This window comes from Dipodomys ordii, unplaced genomic scaffold, assembly GCF_000151885.1.
Source record: "Dipodomys ordii isolate 6190 unplaced genomic scaffold, Dord_2.0 Scaffold83, whole genome shotgun sequence".
Classification (NCBI taxonomy): Eukaryota; Metazoa; Chordata; class Mammalia; order Rodentia; family Heteromyidae; genus Dipodomys; species Dipodomys ordii.
Window position 1 is genome coordinate 2,738,036 of NW_012267299.1, and position 13,647 is coordinate 2,751,682.

Sequence of the window (13,647 nt, forward strand, 5' to 3'; positions counted from 1 at the left end):
AAAATCCAGCAGTCAACATTTCTATGATTAAGAAAGTCTAAAGTGGGGATGTCATATCTTTAAACTTGTTTGACTTAGCCGTGAACTCCACTGACATGAATGTGTGTGTGTGTGTGTGTGTGTGTGTGTGTGTGTGTGTGCGTGTGTGGTATGTGTGCATGTCGAACAGATTCCTAGGAGTGAAGTTCAAGTCCGTAACTTTCAAAGACTCTGTGTTTAAGTCCTGCACCTTTGAGGATGTGACCTCAGTCAACACCTACTTCAAGAACTGCACCTTTATCGACACCATTTTCGACAACACGGGTAGGTGTGGGCTTCGCATGGCTCCTGCTGGGGCCTTTGTGGAGGGCTTTTCTCCTGGCAGAAATGTGATAACCCCGTGACAGTGTGGCCAGATGTCTAGCCTGAAGCGTAAATGAACAAGTTTCCTGAATGAGGCCGAATCAAAGGTCTGCTTGTATTGTTTTGCCTTGCCCAGGTTCAAAATTGGTATAAAAAAATCTCATTGTGGGAAATTTTTAAAGCAAAGATTTCTGTAATAATCCAAGTCTCAAAATCTGGTGTTCCTCTAAGTCAACAACATGTGGCTATTTAATGGGACATTAAGTATAATGTTTTAGCTCACTCCATATACATCTGGGAAGCTCCCTAAAGAAGCAAAGGAAGAGAACAGAGCATCAATTTAACACCATGATATGCTATCTCACACCATGGGTCATCAGATACTTCTTATCTCGTATAGTTTACCCAATAGTTGAGGTTTAAAAAATTAAGAAATTTAGTCAGGTGTCAGTGGCTTGCTCCTCTCATCCTTGCTACTCAGGAGGCTGAGATCTGAGGATCAATATTCAAAGCCAGCCCAAACAGGAAAGTCTGTCAGACTCTCATGTCCAATAAATACCATAATTTTTGGGGGGGGAAGGTCTGGTCGTGGGGCCTGAACTCTGTGCCTGGGCACTGTCCCTCAGCTCTTCAGCTCAAGGCTAGTGCTCTACCACCTGAGCCACAGCGCCACTTCCAGCTTTTTTCTTTTTGCTTATATGGTGCTGAGGAATCGAACCCAAGGCCTCATGCATGCAAGACAAGCGCTCTATCACCGAGCCACCTTCCCAGCCCCAGACTGTAATTTTTTTTAAAGCTAACAGTAGAACTGTGGCTCAAGTGGCAGATGCTAGTCTTGAGCAAAGAAACTCAGGGACACCGCCAGGCCCTGAGTTCAGTCTAATGCTAGCATACACACACACACACACACACACACACACACACACACACACACAAATGAGGCTCAAATGACAGCTTTCTGCTGGCAGGGAGATCCGTGTCTGCCCTGCCTTTTTGATGTGTACACAGGAGCCAGCTCTTCTCAGTACTACAAGAGAAAGCCAGCAGCTGTCTTTGCTTTTGTAAACAGGGTCACTGATCACCCTCTTCTAACCCACATGACCTCAGAAGACCAGCATTTCATTATTTTATTTTTCTGATAGACCATGATAACAAAAAAGATGCAAGTCCTCTTAGGTAGACCCAAATTTAACCCAATTTAAACAACACACTGAATGCTAGTGACCTTCAAGTGAAGCTGACTCTTGTCCCTCCGTGGATTCAGCCACATGGACCTGAAATTGCAGCCTCAAAAACCCAAGAACAGTCCCAGAAAATGACCATCCACGGCCAATTCATTAACATGTGTGCATATGTACACATACACACACACACACACACACACACACACTTAAAACAAGGAGTAAGCAAGTAATCTAATTAATAATGGCCAACTACAGAAAGTTAGAAGATAATTGGACTCTTTAGTCTAATTGATTCCCTTATTCATTAAAGATACCCCACCATTATACATCTTTTTATATACAGTATCAAGCTAGATCCCATTCAGGGCCAGGAGAGGATACAAAGTGTCAAGCCAGCCCAGGCCCTAAGGTGCTCAAAGAATTTCTAGTACCATGAGGCTTTATGAAATTCTCCACAGGGTTTCTGATACATGTGCTCACCTTTTACTTCTACCTGGCAAGAGTTTGATGAGTTGTCTTTGCTGTTTCTACAGATTTTGAGCCATATAAATTCATTGACAGTGAATTTCACAACTGCTCATTTTTTCACAATAAGACCGGATGTCAGATTACCTTTGATGATGACTACAGTGCCTACTGGATTTATTTTGTCAACTTCCTGGGGACACTGGCCGTGTTGCCAGGAAACATTGTGTCCGCTCTCCTGATGGACAGAATTGGGCGTTTAACCATGCTAGGTAGGTACTGGGGTTCAAGGAAGGATGAGAGTGGTGCCAGTCTCTTTCTGGGCTCTCTGTCCCTTAAAGATTTGCAGTTCAGGAGGAGAAACCCTTACCTCTTTCATTAGGGTACATCTCTAATGAAAACGATGTCTAATTACATTTCATTTGAGCAATTGCCATGAGTTAACGGACTGAAAAACTAATTATGTGTAACTAATGTATATTTTTCCACTCAAGTTGTTGGTTAATGGGCTCTATGTATTTCATACTTGCTGCCTTCAGAAGTCAGTGAGAGGGTTGACCTTTCAAACAGGTGAATGTACTTGGACTTGAGATTTATGGAGCCCAGTCAGCAGCTTCTCCATGGGATTGTTTTCTGGAGCGATCTCAGTAACTCAAAGGTCCTTGCTTGCTGAGATGACAGGCAACACTCAGCCTTCTGTCTGTGTTGTTGGCAGGTGGCTCAATGGTGCTTTCAGGGATCAGCTGCTTCTTCCTTTGGTTTGGCACCAGCGAATCTATGATGATAGGCATGCTCTGCCTGTACAATGGATTGACGATCTCAGCTTGGAACTCTCTCGATGTAGTTACTGTGGAGTTGTACCCCACAGACCGGAGGTATGTTGAAATGGGCCTCTAGGAGAAAGGGGCTCCAAGACACTGGCAAATTGTGACAAAGTGAGCCCAGCTGCTGCTTCCCCCAAGAAAGTAAAAAAAAAAAAAATCGGAAAAGCCATTAGCTCATGCAATTGTAGGTTCTACTTATATCTCTTGAAAGGAAACTAATTCCTAGCAATAATTAATAAAGTAGTGAAGGCGCTGGAGAAATTTACTTGTCTCCATGAGGTAATTTGTTGGCTAATGATAAGAAGGAGTTGTAAGCTTTTGGTGAACATTAGTAAAAAAAAAAAAACATTTGTGCTGGTCCTAGGGCTTGATCTCAAGGCCTAGGTGCTGTCCATGAGCTTTTTGGCTCAAGGCTAGTGCTCTACTACTTGAACTACAACTCCACTTCTGGCTTGTCAGTAGTTAGAGATAAGTCTCCTGGACTTCCTGTTGGGGTTGGCTTTGAAACATGGTCCTCCTATCTCGGTTTCCTGAGTAGCTATGATTACAGGTGTGAGCCACTGGCACCTGGCTGAGGATTAGCATTTAATAACCTACTTTGGCCCACATATTGTGGGGCTTTCTAGTCCTAGGAAGGTTATTACCTCCCACTTGCAGGTCTCTGCTTGAGCTCTGAGTTTAACAAACGAGTGCCTAGAATATGTCTTTTGACTTTCCTGGTCTATTGGAGGAAAGCCCAACACATTCCAGATAACTGGAGGAAATTTACTCACCCAGTCCTAAAATGAAGTCACAACTAGTTTATAATTCCTATCAGCAAAGGCCTAGAATGTAGGGCTTTGGGCTAGAGCTTTACAGCTGAATAGTTAAAAGCTGAGCTGATGCTCTGTTTCACCATTTGACATGGGCTTTTTACCACTTCCTAACTTGTATTTCATGCCCAAGTCTTAAGCTCTGTCTCTGTGGAAGCCTCTTATTGGAGTATTTTGCAGAATTTGGAATATAGAGCAGGAGGGGTTTTCCCTCCTGTAGAATACTGACTTGCAGAGTCCCCAGTGCTGGCCCTGTTCCTTTGGTTTATTGGCCACATTCAGGAGCATGTTTTCTTGGGTTTACAAGAACCCTAGAAGTCTTGCTGTAGAATATCGCCACACTCACAAATCCCGGGTGTCTCCTTGCTAAAAATTTTCATTCTGACTCTAGTGAGCTTCTATGCTGTATACAGGCTCTGGAAACCATCTGAGTATCATTAGTTGTAACACAGTAGGGCTCATGATAAAGCTACATAGCGATGCCAGAGGGAAGGAAAATTGTAATTGCAAATTGTAATTGCCCATGACTCTGAACTCACATTCAAGCTGACACCTGATCCTGACACAGGCCCAGCTTTGATACTGAGGCACTCACTAGGCTGGTTGAACCTGAAAGTCAGAGATAAGTGGCCCCAACTATAAGGATCAGAGAGCTACAGAGACCCTCAAGTGGCCTATGCACCTATTTATTTGGAGACAATCACCTGTCCCTCTTTTCCACTCTCATGGGTTGGTGACCACATGCCAAGTGTTGCCTTAATGGAGTCCTAGGATAGCTCAAGTCAAAGCAAAGGTCATCTGGGAAGAATAACAAGGAAGACAAGTAAAGACTGTGTAACAAAGGCTGAGGACGTGCCTCAAGTGGTTGAACATTTGTCTGGCAAGCATAAGGCACTAGGTTCAATTCCCAGTACTGCAAAAAGAAAGAAAAAAGAGTAAAGATTAAAAAAAAGAAAAGAAAAAAAGAAGTAATGATAGGTTGAACTAATCTTAGTCACCATTCACTATCCTTCCCCATCCCCCACCCCCCACCGTGGGGCTTGAACTCTGGACCTGGGCGCCGTCCCTCAGCTCAAGGTGAGTGCTCTACCACTTGAGTCACAGCGCCACTTCCAGTTTTCTGGTGGCTTATTGGAGATAAGAGTCTCATGGACTTACCTGCCTGGGCTGGCTTTGAACCACGGTCCTCCGATCTCAGCCTCCTAAGTAGGTAGGATTACAGGCGTGAGCCACCGGTTCCTGGCAACTATGTCCATTTTTCATCTCCCTTCTTTTTTCTTACCCCATTTTGGTCAAACAGCTGAACTTCTCCAAAGTCAGAAATGAAGCCACTGTGCTGTAGGCCACATGATTGGCTCGTCAGGGTTGAGGCTTGCTGTCCATCATCTAGGCAGTGGCTCTCTGCTGCCACCATGTGACCATGATGCAGTTTCACTGCCCACGCTTCCTGTGCCTTCCAGTCTGGGGACTTGTCTTCATCTCCATGTAGCTTATTTTAGGCAAGGAGACAGTAATGCCCCCAGCCTCCCACTGAGGCCTCCAATGCTGAGCAGTCAAAACCAGAAGGCCACCTCCTGGGTGTCTTTCTTTGGGCAATGTGATCTTGCTTTCCCAGGCCACTGGCTGCTTTCTCCCCTCACTCTCCTGTGTGTACCCTTCAGACATAAGGATTTTAAAATAAAACCCCAAAGGTTTCTATGCAGTGCTCCCTTCGAATCTGCCATCTGCCACTGTCACCCAGAACTCTGGGATTTGCTAACAGCAAACCTCAGCTCGGATTTAGTCCCCCTCAGGACAGCTCCTGTGTAGACAAGGAAGGGCTCTCAGTTTCTCCCCAGTAGCCCTGTAATCACCACTCTCTTGCTGACCAGCTGTGTGTCTGTCCAGGGAAAGGCTCAGCACAGCTGTGCCTCTGTTCTCTCAGATGAAAAAGGAGGAACTTGAAATAAATGGCCTCTCAGGTCTTCCCTTATACTTCTAGAATTATCCTTGTCACCATCATCATCTGGTGTTCTATAGTGCAATTTCTTTCATTCGTTCTTAAATACATTCTCCCCCTGTGGTCATAAAGCAAGATAATCACTTATTTTTTGGAGATCATGTTATAAAGAAATCTTTCAATTGTCCTTACTAACTGATCTATGTACTTCATCATCTTACCTTGCTTTATTTTTTGCCTAATGCCATTTCATCAATTAGATGTTTATATTTAGGTGTTTGATTATATATTGTGTATGTTTATATTTTTTCTTTATATTTGATTTTTCTTCATTTTACCATTATATATGTTTACACACTGGTCATTCAACCAATGTCAGATTCACTTTGTCTCTGGAAGTTAGAAGTGGAAGGTCAGGCTGGGCATCACACTACATACCTGTAGTCCAGCGACTTGGAAGACTGAGGTGGACAGAAGTCTTGAGTCCAAGAGTTCAGAGCTAGCCTGGGAAACCTAGAGAGATTCTGTCTTAGGAAAAAAGAAGTGGAAGGTGAAGGGGTGGAAAGTGTATGTCCCCTATCCCCACAGCCTTGTTACTAGGTGTTGGATTACAATGGGAAACAAAACCTGCCAAATAGACAAACAAGCACAGAGCAGTCATTTAGCCTGGCTACAGGAAGTGACCTCATCATCCACAGGTATGAACCAGCCCTTGCAATAAAGCATCATGGGTACATGACAGAGGCAGCGGGATCACCAGGCTTGGGGCCCCATCAGGCCACTGCCAAGTCCTCCCGAAGGAGGAGCTGCAGGTCTTGTGGGCTCTAGGATCTAGTCTGCACCCAGTACTGTATCACAGAGTTGAGGTTGCGGGGCTCAGGACATGGGTAGGGACAGCTTGTGATGCCGCATAAAGAACATCCTATGAACCCACGGCATGGCTGGATCCCCCTCATATCACTGATGAACCACCCTCTCCATGCTCATGAAGAAGCCTTCTCGTGCTGATCTCCAGAATGATAGCCAAAGACGAAATAGCCAATCCCAGCCTGTCCATTCCTGATTAACCTGCTGTACATTCTAAGATAATATTTCTTAGGGACAATTTATCTAACATACTGTTTATTCTGAAGTGCTTTTGTCTCTCTTTTTATTAGTGTACATGAATTGTACGAAGTTTTCAGTGTACTATCTCCATACATATATATACATATCTTGACCAAATTCGCCCCCTCTATTATTCTTGCTATGCTGAAATACTCTTTTGTAATTTTTATTGTTATTAGAAAGGTGATATGCAGAGGGATGTGGGTTTTTTTTAATTTTTATGCTGATGAACTTTTCTTTTTTGGTTGGTCATGGGGTTTGAACTCTGGGCCTGGGCACTGTCTCTCAGCTCTTCAGCTCAAGGCAAGCACTCTACCACTTGAGCCACAGCACCACTTCTGGTTTTCTGGTGATTTATTGGAGATAAGAGTCTCACGGACTTTCGTGCCTGGGCTGGCTTTGACCTGCTATCCTCAGATCTCAGCCTCCTGAGTAGCTAGGGTTACAGGTGCAAGCCACCAGCGCCCAGCTTATGCTGAACTACTTTTAAGACAAATCACTACCCCACAATGTAATGTTAAGTTGGAGATCACATCTAAGGCCAGCCCAGGCAAAAGTGTAAGACCCTGAATCTAAATCTGAAAAAAAAAAAGCAAAACTAAAAAACAAAAGCGCCTGCTCTGAGTCCAGCCCCTATCGTTGACAAGAAGCATCAACTCACCTGGTGACAGGATGCGCCGCTATGTGGCTGTGTTCACAGGCCTTGGCCTCAGATGAACTAGGAGTTGCTACTCATTGCCAGTACTTGCTTGTCCTATAATTATGTATCTTGGCCCAGGCCCACATTTCCTAGCTAGGATTACCCAATAAATCATAAAACACAAAGCCTTCCATTCTTACCTGTCTGCAAAGATTTGATTTCAACAGGAATGAGCAACAGGAAGCCCCTGGATGGTGGGAGTAGGAGGGAGATGGAGAGTTGCTTTGGGCCACGTCCTCTCTCAGCTCACAGCTCATGGGGACTTTCTTCTCTACGTGTGTGGGGGGGAGCAAGGCAAGGTTGGGGAACGGAGTGGCGGGGTTGCCTCTCATGAAGGAAGATGCTACCCACGTGAGTAAGGCAAATTTTCCCTATTTTTAAAGTTCAGAAAGCAATTGAATCCAGTCTGCTCCTTAAGAATACATAATTAGTTATGATTATCTCTAAATAGTTGTTCAAAAAGAGTTTCTACTCAACAGAATTAGTTCTTTTTCTCTCATCCAACTATTACCTGTTAAAATGCCAATTACAGCTGAGTGCTGGTGGCTCACATCTGTAATCCCAGCTTCTCAGGAGGCTGAGATATGAGGATCTCCATTCAAAGCCAGCCTGAGCCAGAAAGTTCATAAAATTCTTCAATTAAAGCTGGGTGCCGGTGGCTCACGCCTGTAATCCTAGCTACTCAGGAGGCTGAGATCTGAGGATCACGGTTCAAAGCCAGCCCGGGCAGGAAACTCCGTGAGACTCTTATCTCCAATAAACCACTAGAAAACCGGAAGTGGTGCTGTGGCTCAAGTGGTAGAGCGCTCACCTTGAGCTGAAGAACACATGGACAGCACCCAAGCCCAGAGTTCAAGCCCCACGACCGACAAAAAAAAAAAAAAAAACATTCTTCAATTAAGCACCAAAAAAGCTGAGGCTCAAGTAGAACAGCACTAGCCTTGAACAAAAAATGCTTGAGGACAGAAAACAAATGCCCATTGCATTCTTTTTTAATTTTGCTAGTCCTGGAGCTTGAACTCAGGGCCTGGGCACTGTCCTTGAGCTTTTGTTCTATCATTATATAAGCCACAGCTCAATTTCTTAAAATACTCATTACAAAAGCCTATCTCCAACTTTTCTGGAAGACCTTAGGAAATTCTTGAGTTTACCTTGAGTGTGGCAGGCATCCCTGGGCTGGTCCTGGGAAAGGGAGCTCCAAGGACTGGAGCTACAACAAGGACTACTGAGCCCCCTCCAGAATGGAACATGGAGTAAAACATGCCCATGCCAATCCTAGTGCCCATGAGCCTGTAGGGTGGGACTACAGGAAGTGCATGGAGCAGAGGAAATGCTTCAGACAGGGGAGACATTTCCCTTGGCAAAAACAAACAACAACCATGAGCTGGGAGATGCACCCCAAGTGAGGGAACTGGATGAACGCAAGAGCAGGAAGGAGAAGAGGAAGGAGGGGCTGGCTTGGGTGGGATCCGTTCCCGCTCTGCTCTTCCTGAATACAGCACACAATGCTGCCTGATCTTCTCTAGCAGAGAGCTGTTCTGTGTGTGAGAATCTACCTTTAACAGGTAGATTTCATGGGCTGAGCCTAGATCTTCTTTACTTCAAGTCTTCTCAAAATGAAATGCACCACTTAATTTTTCCCTATTAATGTACCTATGGGTGAAGTAGTTATTCAGCCAGACTTTTCAAAAATGTTTGACCCATGCCAGGCACCGCCCTGGGCACTTCGAGTATCCAGTATCCTTTTCGTCTCAATACTGTCAAAAAACACTCACATCTGGTTTGGCACTAAGACCAGGAAAAAAAAAAAAACAGGAAAAAAAAAACAGAAAAGAAAGACATTGGATGAGTGAGGTCAGATATGACGGTGCACACCGGAAATCACAGCCACTCAGATTAGGAGCTAAGGCATAGGATTATGGTTCAAGGCTACCCTAAGTAAAAATGTTAATGACATACTATCTCAACAAACAAGCTAGGGAAAGGTAGCGCGTGACTGTAATTCCAGATATTCTGAAGACAGAAGAAGTTGGGTCACAGTCTAAAGCCAGCCCTGCACAAAAAGCAGTAAGATCTTATCTGAAAAAATAACTAGGAACAAAAAGAATGTGGGCATGGCTCAAGTAGTGAAACACTTTCCTTGCAAATGTGAGGCCAAGTTCAAAACCTACTACCTTCTCCAACCCCAAAAGAGAGGCTAGATGTGTGGACAATGCTTTTCTCAATCCAGAATGGAGTCGGCAGTTCCCTTTTCTCAGCCTCCAATTAAAACATAAAACAATGTAAATAAACCATAACCCACTTAACCAGGCAGTCTCCTGAGAAGCTACCAGGTAGCCTCAATTTGTGGATACTACAGGGGCCAGGTGCCTACCCTACCCCCCCGCCCCCCGCCATTGGCTAAGTCTAAGTTCTGCAGTGAGCCAGGGAAGCTGCTTGGGAACTAAGGATTTGATGGACTCTTTAGAAGTACTCCTGATGAGCAAATGATTGAGTGTCCTGCCATCTTAGCTAGTTAGCCCTTCTCCAGTTCCCCTCTCAGTGACAAGGAGAGAGCTACCCATGTCCCGTGCCCCGTTCCACACCACACCAGCAGGTCATCATCAGGGAAAGCATAGCTACTCTAATTCTAAAGCATAGCCAATGCCACGTGGGTTATTCTGCATTATCAGCATCAAGAGACTTCTTCATGACAGCACAAGGTTTTCATTGTTCCTATCAGCAATACATACACGGCTGATTTCCCTAGCAGCACCCACTTATACCTTAACACCACAAGGTGTAGCTGATACTTTAGGAATCTAAAATCTAGAAACTAAAATGTACTTTAAGCTGGCGCACTGGTGGCTCACACTTATTATCCTAGCTTCTTGGACAGCTAAGATCTGAGGGTCACAGTTCAAAACCAGCCTAGGCAGCAAAGCCCACAAGACTCTTTTCTCCAATTAACCAGTTTTTTTTTAAAAAAGCCAGAAGTGGAAGTGTAGCTCAGATGGTAGAGCTCTAGCCTTGAGTGAAAAGGCTAAGCAAGAACATGAGGCCTTGAGTTCAAGTCCTAGTACTGGCACAAAGAAAGGAAGAAAGAAAGAGAAAGAAAGAAAGAAAGTTTAAAATCAGTAAAACAAGCTTGTCTGAAAGGCTACACAGTGTATGATTTCAAGTGAATGACATCCAACTGTGGAGATGAGAACATGGAGATGGTTGGGGTAGGAGAGGGGATGAAAAGGTAGAGAACAGGTGATTGAATTTTATTGTCATGTACAGAGGGTTTACAGATACAGAGAACAGGTAGGTTTTTTTTCAGGGCAGAGAAACATTCTACGTGGTTTGATAATGATGGCCATGTGTCATTGCATATTTGCCAAAGCCCAGAGAATATTCAGTATCAAGAGTGAACCCTAATATTGACAGCAAACTTCAGTTACTGATAATGCAATCACTCACCAATATTAAAATTATAATAAATGCACCACATCCATGCATAAAGAGAGGAAACCGGGACAATTAGAAACCTAAATCTGCTTAGATCCTAAGAAACCAGCCAGAAGCCATTTCAGCCTTGTAGCCATCTCCATGGAGATGGGGGAGGCAGTTGAGTGCACTTTGGTACCCAACCTGCAGCTTCCAGCAGTTTTATTTGAAAATGCTTATCAGTATATTAAATCTCCTTATCTTTCTGGTGGTTATTTTCTTTTTTATTATTTTATTGTAAAGATACTGGTCAGAGGGGTTACAGTTACATGAGTAAGGCAATGAGTACATTACTTGTTTGGTTATTTTCTAACAACAACAAAAAAAAAAAACCAGGAGAATACAAAACTAGCTTGCCCTCTTCTCAAGAAAGCCCTTGTTCTGTTCCATCCAATATTCTACTTCCTGTGTCCTCATTCCAAACCACTGCCTTCACCAGACCACTTCCTCTGCTCCCTTAGTTTCTTAGCCAAAAAGAAAGTCTATTTTCTCCACTCTATTAAGAGTATTTTACCCAGTGAGGTCATCGGCAGTACATTAATACAGGCACTGAGTCCCTGCAGCTCAGGGATATGCAGTGATTTCTTTGCAATGGAGTGTGAAGAAGAAAATCAGCACAATTAATTTCTCAGGTTGTGAGGGACACATATCCAACAAGGATACATAGTTGCTGTGACTTGCCAGAGGAAAAATCCAAACTTACTACTTTACAAATCCAAGGAAGGTGCAGTTCTAAATGTTCTGTGCTGCAGCACAGAAGATGTATTTCCTTTTTGGTTAAAAAAAAAAAGAAAAGAAAAGAAAAGGACCATAAACTTGCCTTGCCTTGAATGTACCTTTTATACTCAGTGAACCCCAGTGAGAACCCAAAAGAAGGACTAGCATCAAGACAGAAGAAAATTTGTATTTTCCTATGATGTCAGTGAGAGATCGCAATATGAACAAAATTTAGTTTCCTGCCCAGAAGGCCACAGTGAGTCCACTCAATACATTTACTTTGTCCTTTCCAAAGAATACCGTAAGAAATGGGATGAGGGCAGAGAGGGATCGTAGTGTAATCTCATTTACCCATGAGGCAGAAATCAGAAGGATCACAGTTCAAGGCCAACATGGGCAAAACATTAGATCACATCTTGCCAAAAATCTGGGGCTAGTAACTCAATGCTATAATTCTAGATAATCAGGAGCTGAGATCTGAGGATCAAGGTTCAAAGCTAGCCCAGACACACAAATCCAAAAAACTCTTATTCCAATTAACCATTTAAAAAGCTGGAAGTGGTGGTGTGGCCCAAGTGGTAGACAGCCAACCCTGAGCCGTAGGAAAAAACACACACACACACACACACACAAATAAAAGTACAAGGCCCTGAGTTCAAGCATAAAAAAAGGATGAATAAATAAAGAACAATCAAGGAAACAAGTAAGTCAGCAGAAGGCTGTACATCTTCCTAAAGGCTTGCTGATAGGCATCTCATATGTGCTCCAATGACATACAACACAATGCACTTGAAAATTACTCCACAGGCCATGTGCATGTAAGACTGGAATCTTGGGGATCTAAGACCTTGCTGAATGGTGCCCATCTTTCTTTCCCTTGCAGAGCAACAGGCTTCGGCTTCTTGAATGCACTCTGCAAAGCAGCGGCCGTCCTGGGAAACTTAATATTTGGTTCCCTGGTCAGCATCACCAAAGCCATCCCCATCCTGCTGGCCTCTACTGTGCTGGTGTGTGGCGGACTCGTGGGACTGCGCCTGCCTGACACACGAACCCAGGTTCTGATGTGATGGAACAAAAGCCATTCCTCTGTGTGTGTCCCTCTCCTGCCCTGAGTCACCTCTGCTCACTGGCTCAAGGCTTCTGATTTTTTTTTTCCATACATAGAAAGGTGTCCAAGTATCAGAACACTTTCTGTGTGTCTCTCTCTGTCTCTCTCTTTGTATCTCTCTCTGTCTCTCTCTTTGTATCTCTCTCTGTCTCTCTCTCTCTCTGTCTCTTTCTGTGACTTAAAATGTGGATGCACATCATCTTTCCCCTCTTATATGACTCGGTACTGGTTTTGTCATTTTGTTCTCTCTGTGCATTGTTGTTTTTCCTAACTGTGCCGCTCCATCCTCCAGAACAGTCAGTAGGAATATCTCTGAAGTTGGCTGGGCTTCCCTGGAATTCTGCTTCTTGGAGATTAGAAGTTAGACAGTCAGTGCTAGTGTTTTTACAAACAAGAGCCTGCTCCTAAGACAACAGGAACAGAAAATGTAAGTGGGCATATTGCTGCATTTGTGCTGAGGAAAGAGATTTTTTCTTTGGTCAAACAGAGTGATATTTCCTGTTTACTTAGAAAAGAACACCCAGCAATTCTCGATTTTATAGCAGGGACTCTCAAAGAAAACCATGGGGTATATGCTGGGCTGGGTGGGGCTCTTTCAAAGCAAGACTGGAGTTGACTGCTGACAGGAAGAACAAAGCCTCTGTCAGTTAGCAGGAAAAAAAAAATGGGCAAGCTACAGAAGTGAGATTTCTGACAGAGAGCCCGGATATAAACTTCTGACAAATCTAAGAGAAAAGAATCGTCGTATCTAGGAGTGGACGTGGCAGATGGTTCTGAATGCTTGACAGCCAACAAATCAGAGGGATCTTTTGCCTCCGTTTACCCCTCCCCCTCAGGCTATCATAGAACTTGCTAGAAAGTCTCTTCTTAAAAAAATTATACCTGCCTGCTTGATTCTACTATTCATAAGATATTCATGGAGATTGTGGGTGGACATCTAAATTGTCATTGAAGAAGACAGTCACATCTAAAGCCATT

General features: G+C 43.8%; 1 protein-coding gene across 1 annotated transcript in view; it reads left to right on the forward strand.

The window, feature by feature from the left end:
• The window catches only part of Sv2c (synaptic vesicle glycoprotein 2C), a 139,548-nt gene extending 126,799 nt beyond the window's left edge, over positions 1-12,749 (forward strand). The window contains exons 11-14 of the mRNA XM_013025245.1: positions 170-303; positions 2,060-2,263; positions 2,707-2,866; positions 12,445-12,749. Of these exons, the coding sequence (XP_012880699.1) occupies positions 170-303; positions 2,060-2,263; positions 2,707-2,866; positions 12,445-12,628 (682 nt within the window). The 3' untranslated portion in view covers positions 12,629-12,749. The remainder of the gene's footprint in view (positions 1-169; positions 304-2,059; positions 2,264-2,706; positions 2,867-12,444) is intronic.
• The last annotated feature ends 898 nt before the right edge of the window (positions 12,750-13,647 follow it).